The 10521-nt window shown below is 36.0% G+C and overlaps 1 protein-coding gene across 4 annotated transcripts in view; it reads left to right on the top strand.

Annotated features, from left to right (window-relative positions):
* Positions 1-2161: 2161 nt before the first annotated feature.
* LOC121980412 overlaps positions 2162-10521 on the top strand; it is a 30186-nt gene continuing 21826 nt past the window's right edge. For 3 of the 4 annotated variants that reach the window (XR_006111528.1, XM_042532437.1, XM_042532436.1), the window contains exons 1-7: positions 2162-3359; positions 3442-3576; positions 3687-3831; positions 6822-7100; positions 8050-8317; positions 8444-8610; positions 8746-8856. Coding sequence is in view for 3 of the 4 variants with exons in the window: in XM_042532437.1 (XP_042388371.1) it covers positions 2371-3359; positions 3442-3576; positions 3687-3831; positions 6822-7100; positions 8050-8317; positions 8444-8610; positions 8746-8856 (2094 nt within the window). In the remaining variant the exon portion in view is untranslated. The remainder of the gene's footprint in view (positions 3360-3441; positions 3577-3686; positions 3832-6821; positions 7101-8049; positions 8318-8443; positions 8611-8745; positions 8857-10521) is intronic. The other variant, XM_042532438.1, reaches the window with a different exon arrangement.

Below are 10521 nucleotides of genomic sequence, written 5' to 3'. Positions count from 1 at the left end.
GTTTCTACTAATTTTGATATCATGTTATTGATGTCATGATAGTGTAGTTCAGATTTGATGAAAAGAAAAACAAAAGAAAAGTTTTTATTAAACTAAGAAAATTATTTTAAGTCTTCCGCTGTTTTAAAAAGAAAAATTTGTACATGGAGTATCGTAGCCCCGTCCCTTAGAGTTAGCAGGGAGGGCGGGCGTTACAGGGAGTGACTGTGAGGACGCGTTCTCGGGAATGGAACATTAGGCGTCGATCCGGCTTAGATCCATTTCGGATATCTAAGTCGAGATCGTGACTAGATTCCGGTCTCAGAAAGACGGAATCTAAGTCATAATCTTCTTTGATTAAAGTATAAACTGTGCTAATATCTTATTTTGCAGGATATACATATTGTTTGCCTCGGACTAACTCTTTCTTGCAGATAAAGGAGCTTCTGGAGAAAAAGTGGTCTGGGCGCCCGGGAGGCAATTTCTATCCCTGGCATGCGTCGACACGTGGAGCTCGTTGGTTGGCCGGGCTACGTCACACCAGGGCACCCGGAAGGGATCCAGGCGCCCCGAGCATCCTATAAAAGGAGGGACAGAGGGGAGCTTCAAACAGAACTGAGAAAAGAGATCTTCTACTGCTTGCTCTGCTGCTCTGCGCTCCTACGACGCTAACGAAGCTCCGACAACACACGTTTCTCTTTTCGATTCATTCCGTTGTTGGTATTGCTATCATTTTTCATTAGCTTTTTCTGTACTTAGTTTGTAATAAAATTTGAATTGCTAGTGATTGCCCACCGAAAGCGGTCAACGACCACAGGCCTTGGAGTAGGAGTCGACACAGACTCTGAACCAAGTAAAATTGGTTTGTGTTAGCATTGTTTTTCTATTTCCGTTGCGCTTATACTCGAACGAATTTTTTTATTCGATATTCACCTCCTCCCCTCTATCGAACGTCTACGATCCAACACTATCAACCTTGATCTATCGAGATTTTATCATTGCTTGACATCTGATTAATCATGACCTGCCAGGACTTTATGCCTCATGCTAATTCTCTTTTGGACTTCCGACTATCAATTGTCTGACTATCCGTGACCCACTTGAAATTTACTCTTGCCGACTACCTGTTGACTTCTGATAACCAAGTATCTTGTCAACGGTAACCCACATGGATTTTTCGTCTCATACCAACTTTATGTTGGATTCTTGACCATAAATGTCTGGTCGACCATGATCCACTTAGACTTTTCATATCTTATCAAGTATTCGGTCAACATTGACCTACTTAATTTTTCGCTCAACCAACTGAACATACTAATTGATTGTTAAATATCTAATTAACCTTAACTTACTTGACATCTCACTCAACCAACTAATATATTGATCAAACATCGAAATCTCCAACTTGAATCAACTTGATCTTGGTCAACTTAGTTAATTTTGACCAGAGGTCAATTGCTCTAACAATCTTGGAATTCTTGGACTAAGGAAAAGAATCCCTACAAAGGTTAAGGCTATAAACAAGCTAACTTGAACCAAACTTTGTATTGTTCAAGTATATTCGATAAAATAATAAAATCGAGCTTAGCCTAAAATGAATTAAATTATTAAAAATGATTATTTAAATTTGACTTGATTTTTTCATGAGTTTGAGATTTGTTTCCATATTATTGAGTTCTTAATTCTAGTTTACTTGATTGTTTGAATTTTTTTATATTTTTAAACTTATTTGATCGTCAAGTTTGATATTAAGATTATTTATTCATTTTTAGAGTTTTTTAAAAATTTATAAGTTTGATAAACATTTTATTAATGAATATAATTTATAGATTTGGTTTATAGACGTGGTAACATTAGTAGTGACTAATAATGTATAATTTTTATCCATGAATGTTAATAAATTATATATATATATATATATGTGTTTAGATTTATTTATTTATTTAAATAACTTTTTGAATATTAACAAATGCAAATAAACTTTCTCAATAAATCAAATGTTAAATTTGCTCATAAATATTTAATTTATTTACTAACCAAATAAAGTTGCAAGCCTTAGCAGAAGCGGGCTAAGGCACGTGTATTAGAGCTCGGATCTGAATGTCGCACCGAACCATTTCACGCTTCTCCTTCGGGGACGAAATGTTTATAGAAGCACTAAATAGGAGGGAAAAAACAAAGAACCAACGGCGGGAACTAGGGCATTGCCACGATCCCCATTCTTCCATTGCGATTTCCATTTCTCATATATTCTCGAATTGTTTGTACGCTACGATTATTCTTTTTTTTTAAAACATTCTTTGATCGAATTCTTTCTTCTGTTTTGATCATTTGTCCCCTCCCCGATTCTTTGCTTCATTGTTTGACCTCTCTGATTGATTCACTACTCTTATGGAATTGAACGAGAAGAAGGACGATCCGGCAGTGGAAGAACCAAAGCTCTCAGATCTGGGCTTCGCCTACCTTCGACCCGTCGGCGCTGTCACCGGCGATCTTGTTTGCCTTCGATCCGACAGAGTCTACACCGTCGGCCGGAGGCGTCGCCACTGCGACCTCGTTCTCCCTGACCGATGCATAAGCAATCGTCACTGCCAGGTCTTCCTCGACGGGGCTTATCGCAAGCTCCGGTTACTTGACGGTTTCCTTCTTCCCCGCCGCTCCCACTTGCGCGAGATTAGGCGGGGTTTTCGGTCCGAAACCTGCTGCACCGGCTCTAGAGTTTCGCGCAATGGGGTGTTTGTCAATGGTCGCAGGGTTCGGCGAGGGGCGGTTGCTGAGTTGGCTGTCGGGGATGAGGTGCTCTTTTCTTGCAGGAGTGGAACGAGATACGGCTGTAGAATTAAACGTGGATTTTCTGTGGAGCTGATCGTTTTTTCTGAGGTAAAGATCGACCGTCATAATCCACTTTTCACCAGGTTGGAATGCGGAGATGTAGATCCCAAGTCACTAGTTTTGTTGAGACATCTGAGAAGTACACTGGCCAGCAACGATCCGGTGTCCTATCTTAGGAATCTCATCAATCTACCTCCAGCATTGGAACATGCCTTCCGTGCTTCTCTAGATTCTGACAAATGCGCGAAGTGGGATAATGGACAGATTAATCACAGCCTACCAGATGACGCCACTATTCATATAGTTCAGAGCAGAAATTCCAATTCGAAGAATGATGGAGCCATTGAAAGTAGTAATTGTGAAACCCTCTTAGCTGACGGAAGGGGTTTCAATCACTCTGATGGACGGACGTTCTTCCTAAATCGTCTCAAGTCCATAGGTCCTAGCACATCTGACTACTGTGAAGGAGTGTCTCTGGCTGAGCTTCTTCATCCTTTGAAAACTGTGGTTCGAATTTTTATTGCAACATTTACATGTGATGTTTCTTGGTGCGTTTCTTAAACTTGAACTAACCAATTTTTGGATTTGTCTTTTTTCCTTCTGATAATTGGCATATGTAAATGTCAACAGGTTTTTATCATGTTTTCAAGTACCAAATCACCTAGAAATTACAATTGCATGCCACAATACTGAAAGATGCTGGAGTGCTGATCAAGATAGTAGGACATCACAACCATATGTAAATTATCCAAACTTATTGTTGGTGTATGTTTGCTTTCTGTGATTTTGCTATGTAAAGTTCAGGTTGTTTATGGTAAAAATACCTTCAATTCTGTAAAAACAACAATCAGCTTCATGTCATCACATCTGTGCAGTTACCCCATGTTTCCTGATGAAATAGCATTTGGGAAAGACCGCAAAAAACAGGGTGTTGCATGCCATCACCCTAAACTTATTGTGTTGCAGAGGGATGAAAGTCTTAGAGTTATAGTTACCTCTGCAAATTTGGTTCCAAAACAGGTAATTATTGGCATAGTCTATTATTACCTGTTTGCACATTGTTCAATAGAACATCAACAAATGCAATTATATGGTACATGTAGCACACTTCATGTTTTTTTAATTATAACTCTGGTATGACCAAGGATTGGTATGTACTTGCTTAACATGTTGCTTTACTGAAGAGGACATGTATGACTTATATAACTCAACTTTTAGTTTTAATTTTCATATTTGTTTAATGATTTTGCTTTTTTTTCTAATTTTTTTTCATCATCCTATTTTGTACCCTATATATAGCCCTTTGTCTATCATGTCCAGATCATGAAAGGATTGAAATATCAACCAGTTTGATGCCCAAATCATGAAAGGATTAAACTACATCACCATCTTGCTCCTTTTGTTGTCGTCTTCTTCCTTGAGGTGGAGCCCTTTTGATCTCTCTCAATTGGAGCTCTTACATAGTGTTTAACCATCATAGGTTAGGCTAAACCCACTATCAAACCTAAGTCAACAATGTAGCTTGTAGCATTCCAACATTGTGCTCCCTTAACTTTATGCTCTAGTGGTCTGTCATTGTAATCTGTCAATCTAACTTGAGGGGCATAAACACATAATATTTAGTATCTCATTATCTAATATCTTTTTTAGTAGAATTATTATATTTTCAAATTCCTTGACTTTGACAACCTTATCCTTATGATCCTATAACCTCCAATTGTATTTTTTTAATTTTGTGATATACTAAATTTGAAACCTATATTATCTATTTCTCTAGTTTTTCCTCCAATCATTTCATTTTCTGTAAACATAATGTGTTTATTCTTCTCATCATCACATCGATTAAATTTACTCCTTTCCTCGAAAATGGTCCTATATTCCATGATGCTAACCTAATTCTATAATTATGCACTCACTTATTTATCCACATTTGCTCACGATTATGCAAGGAACCATTTTGTATTCTTTAGAATGCTAATATGAAGGGATATTTTTGGGGACTTCTTAGCCCATCCTTAGCATTTGTACTTTGGACAATAAGGGACCTCACATTACTTATGAGTAATGACCTAGGCTTACAAAAAAGAGAGACAGTTTTAGGTCAATCTGACTTGTGGTTGTCTTGGTCTATTGCAACAATTTCAGATTACTTGGACAATAAGGGCCCTCATATAATTTATGGTTGTGTAGGCCTATTGCAACAACCCTCAACCTTTTTTGTTTGAGATTAGGACATGCACTTAGGCATTCAATGGTTTAATAGATGTGTATATGTGCCCATATAGTCTTTTATTTATTTATTTGTTATTTCTAGGTCAATCTGACTTCTCAAAATGTTTTTTTTCCAGTTTGCTCTACCTTCCCATCCAATGAATTATTTGGATTGATTTTTAATAGAAATCCTGTGTAGTCACAGTTTGGTTGTTCCTAACTTTCAATAGCTTCTCCATTAATGGTTAAGACTAAATTTCACAATGGAGCTCCCAACAAAATTTGTTTGAGTCAATCTTCTTTGTTTTTGTTAAACCTAAACTCCTTAATATTTATTTCACTTTATTATGCTATTATTTTATTTTATAATTATTATTTATTAAATTTTGTTACTTTATTACATTGACTTTTATGGTGTAATTCATAGACCATACATATCGGAATGCATTCAATATTGGAATGCACTTGAGAACTTTCACCATTAAGTTCTCAAGTGCTATAGGTCAAAAGTTGGATGCATTCGGTGCTCCTATCTTCAGGATAAGAGCCAAGCAAATGTAATTTGAATATTGAAAACTTGATCTCCTCGTGAAAGGCATCAAATAGCAAACATAACATTGGATTTAATCGTGCCCCACATGAATAATAAGAATTCAGACTTAAAACCACTAGGTCTTGTCCTTTTAAACTTCTCTAAGCTCCTGATTACCATCCATGAGAATCACCTACTATGAAAGGGATCTTTAGACTAGCAAAAAAATGTTGATCTAGGGGAACTTGGAGTAGAATGTGGGTGGGCTTAAGTGGAGGCACTAAAGTAGAGCTCATTTGATTTGATAAGTGGTTGGATATAATAATAAGGAATGAATGGAATGACTTGGATAAAGTAGAGCTCCATAATCATCTTGTCCCTATACGAGAGAGAATGAATGGAATTCCTCTTCTTGCAACCATTTGTTATCTTTTGAAAGTATCTAGTATTTTTATCTCCTATCTTTAGCCATCTAATTTTTGTCCTTTATTGCAAGTGTCGAGCTTTGCCTTGCAAAATTTTGTCTAACTCAGCAACGCAAGAAATGACTTTGAATGGGCTTGAAGAGTTCCTTTACTTCAATTTTAACTAGCCCAACTCGTGCAAATGATTCACAGCTAGAGATCTGGTAGCACACCGCTTTTACCCACTTCCTTGAGGAAGCCCGGAGGTTCTGACATTTGCTATTCGAAGACAAGAAAATTTTCCCAACTGCGGCCCTAGGGTTCTAGTTCAAGTCCACCTGAGGGAAGTCAGGTCGATGGAGCCAGTTATTCTTAAATTTGAAAACATTGGGACCATTTTGTTGGTGAGATTACACTCTATGAAGAAGAGGGTAGTGATCTGAAAGTCTAGAGAGTAGAACTGTAATCATAAATCCTCCACAAAGTGTCCCAGCCAGGCTGTTGATGCATATGCGACCTAGCCATGCTCCATAAGTCATTCTTGACCTACCATGTCAATTGCTTGTTTTGAAGAGGAATATCAATTGAGCCTTTTGTCTGAACTAAAAGTGTAATTAAAATCTCAGCCTATGAACCACAGGCCCTCAATTAGACCACCAACTTAACCTACCTTGTTTGAATCAAATGTTTGAATGATTATGGGGCCTTTCTTAAAGAATTTGTAAATCCTGATGTAGTCTATGCATAGCAATCTCAGTTATGATAAATAATTTGCTTGGCTTTTACTTTGCAAATTTGCATTTGCTCTTTACAATATTTTTATGTAAAAATATACATATTTATAAGTAGGTTTATCTTGACAGTGGGATCGTATAACAAACACTGTTTGGTGGCAAGATTTTCCTTGTAGAGCTACTCCTGATTATTCAGCTTTATTTGAAGAAACTGAACTGAAAATTGACTTTGCTGCTCAACTAGCTGGGTTTGTAGCATCTCTGCTTGTTGATGTGCCCAGTCAAGCACACTGGATTAACGAGTTGTCAAAGTATGACTTTGAAGAAGCTACATGTTACCTTGTTGCTTCAGTACCTGGGATCCATTCTTCAAGCCCTTGTAATCTTGAGGCTCATTACTGCTTGTCGGTGAGTAAATTGTAGGACATCTTAGCCTAAGTCTGTTCACACTGTCACGTGAATCTATTATCACATGTTGATTTCTCAGATGGGACTAATTCTAGATAAATGTAAGATAGGTAAAGTACTTGTCCTATGAAATTATGAAAGACTACATAGAGAAAAAATCATAGGAATATCCTCTTATTGGCTTCAGTTGATTGATAGGAAACTATGAGAACATGGAATTGCTTGTCATATCTGCTACATGCATATATGATATATATTTCTATCATTCTTCTTAAGTATGTTTATGGTGCTTTCCTAAAGTATATTTTTGTAGGAAAAATAGTAATATTGGAAATCTTATCTTAGTTTGTAAATACATGATACCTAATAACTCTTCTTGATTATGTGGACTACTTTCAAACTTGTTTGTCATGTGGACTCTGCACTCCTAAATTTGAGCTTTTCCAATGGAATAGCACACGCCAGGTGGTTTTTTTGTGTGTTCAACTTCTTGTGGATAAAAGATTTTGAAGTTTGCTTTTTTATATCTTCGGCAGCATAATGTATTAGCTAAAGATATGACGTACCTCTGACATACTTGACCAAAGGCATGCATGCTATTCTTTCATCATTTACTTTGTATGTTTATCTCTCCTTGTAGATGCAAATGCTCTATGCCTCCTTGTATATCAAATAATTTTCCCTAATTGACACAGTATGCAAACAATAGGAATAGGATTTATCAATATCTTTCTTGTTCTTGTGTTGTGTTTTTGCTATTTGTTTCAGCCTCTTCACCTCTTTTCCTATGTAATTGGCATTGCCATTATGTTTGTTCAGGTTTAATCTATTAATGAAGACTTTCAATCTGTATTTTTTGTTTCATGGTGCCTTTGACGAAAATGACCTCTCCCAGTAGTGCAGTGTTCTGTTTTCTCTTCTTTAATTGCTGAAACTACCATTTGTTCAGGCCAAACAGATCAAACAATGTAAAACTTCCGCTGGAAACCTTCTTGGATCAGTTCAAACAACTGTTGTTGGTTTACACTATCGGTTTCATACTTCTTTTGACCCAAATGGTGGTCAGTTAAAGTTTCTAGCTTCACTTTTAAGAAGATGCTCGGAGAGTACAAGTGGAACAGTAGAAGTTCTCTTGAAAAGGATTACAAATATAAAGGCAGATGATAATGCTGTAAGCATAGTTGTTGCTGCAGATTTAGGTGAACTTTGTGAAGGAGGTAAAACGATTATTGTACTATTCTGATATCAAGTAGGGTTATGAGATATTTCTATTTAATTTCATTAGCATCTTGGTGTTTAGTGGCATATCAATAAGGTCTAACAATTCCCATTTTCTTCAACAGATTTCATGCAACTTGGTTTTCTACCTAGAGATGTTGCAAGGTGGGTGTCTCCTCTCAGTGACATTGGATTCTTCAGTTTTTCAGCCTTCATCTACCCTAAAGAAGTCATTGCAGCTGCAATTGGTGAAAGAAGCATGAAAATACAACTATTGATTAATGTCTCAAAGGCAAGAGGGATTTTTTTTTTTGGCACAATTTTAGGCATGCCAATATTGATAGTGTGTTTTTAGGCAAAGTCAGTTTCATCACCTCAATTGATTCTAATTTTTTTCCTTCAATGCTGTGAATGTCATGAAATTCAGGGGTCAAGATTTACTGAAATGCCAAATTTGATCACTCCTGAGCATTTTGTTTCTTTGTGCTTGCTTGTTGCATCTCTGCAGAGGCGTCTTGGACTTTGGCGCTTAAGAGAGGTATAAATAGGTGCTTGAAAGCTTGCAGTCAGACTTTAATATTATATTAAGACTGAATTTTTCTGGATATTAGTAATGGAAGAGGAAGATTAACTGATTGCAAGGTTTTATATGTCACTATAGTAATGCTGCTTAAAGATCTCAATTCTAAGGCTTATCTTGGAGAAAATACTCATGATATAATTTAATATGAAGGAACAAAGGAAATTCAGAAACCTTGAGTTACTGATAGGTTCCAATTTTAAGATATTAATTGTTAAGCTATATAACTGTTTTTAACCTACTATGAAAAAGAATATTCAAACCCATATACCAGTTGGGGGCAAATTTTGCGACCCTGTTTCGTCTCGTAAAAGATTCTTGTTACAAAAGCTTGTTCCTTTCTGACCAGCATTTTTTTTTACTCCTACCTTTGTTTGCACATCAAACAAGTATGTACATTTCTTGTGCTAACCAACAATTTTTACCCTACCTTTGTTGTATAGTGGTACGTACTTATGCTACTGTTCAATTGGAACTAATGGTCAATATCTGCATAGGCTGAACCAGTCTTCCCACATGAAACAAGTAGATACATTTCATGTGTCAACCAACAACTTTTAATTGACTACTCTTCAATTGAAGTTTACAGTCAACATCTTCACAGGCTGAAACAGTTTTTCTAAACAATTACTCTTAAAAGTAGTTGTCAGTCTCAACTGTGGGATTTTCCCATCCGTCAAGTTCTATGTAAGGCCATTCTATCATATCTTTAATCCTATAACCATCCTATACTAAATTTTATAATACCAATTTTTTTCTACATGCCCTTCTAGATTGTCCACACCTTATCCTTTGATGCATGGTTGATTATATAACTATCTTATTGAAAATATTAACCTAAGCAGCATACACTAGCCACAAAATTTCTAAGTTCTCTATCTTAACCATTCAACTTATATCTCATGGATTATATCTTCATCAGTCTCCTTGTATTTCAGCCACTTCCTGTTAACAGAGTTCTCTTTGTCACTGAATATTAGATATGGTATTTGAAGCTCTTTCTGTTAAAGAAAAAAATTGTCTTTGTCATTGAATATTAGATATGAAACTCTTCTTTGTCATTGAATATTAGATATGAAACTCTTCTGAGTATTTCTCATCCGTCCAACTTGAATATCCTTTAGATACAATTTGGTACATTGACATTTAGTCATGCATGCATAAATAAATCCTTGCAGTATAAAGTGATAAAAATCAGACATACAATCACAATAATATGTCAAGATAGTTATAAGGTTGTCATAAGTGATACATAACATTGTTTGCCAACATATTGAGATATCCTATTCATGGTTTAAAAAGCGGCTGATATATGCAACCACATTGGTAGATTTAAGGGGACCACAAAATGATCAAATATGGTGAGGCCATATATGCAGTTGAAAAACTCATATTTGGTTCATTTGGAGCAATTTAAATTGCACCAAATTGACTTAAACCCCGAAACTGTCTTATTTGATAGCTTGTTAGCTGAAAGAACTTAGAAATTTGCTTTGCAAATGCTAAACACTAAGTATTAATTATATGCATGCTGTTTGTGTATATCTTCTTTTCTACATTTTTTATTAATATTGATTTTATATTTTATGTATTTTGTATTTTATGATTGACATATAATTTTCT

Source organism: Zingiber officinale, chromosome 5A (genome assembly GCF_018446385.1).
Source record: "Zingiber officinale cultivar Zhangliang chromosome 5A, Zo_v1.1, whole genome shotgun sequence".
In the NCBI taxonomy this organism is placed as follows: Eukaryota; Viridiplantae; Streptophyta; class Magnoliopsida; order Zingiberales; family Zingiberaceae; genus Zingiber; species Zingiber officinale.
The sequence above is the reverse complement of the archived record's forward strand: the minus strand, read 5'-3'. Positions and strand labels throughout refer to the sequence as shown.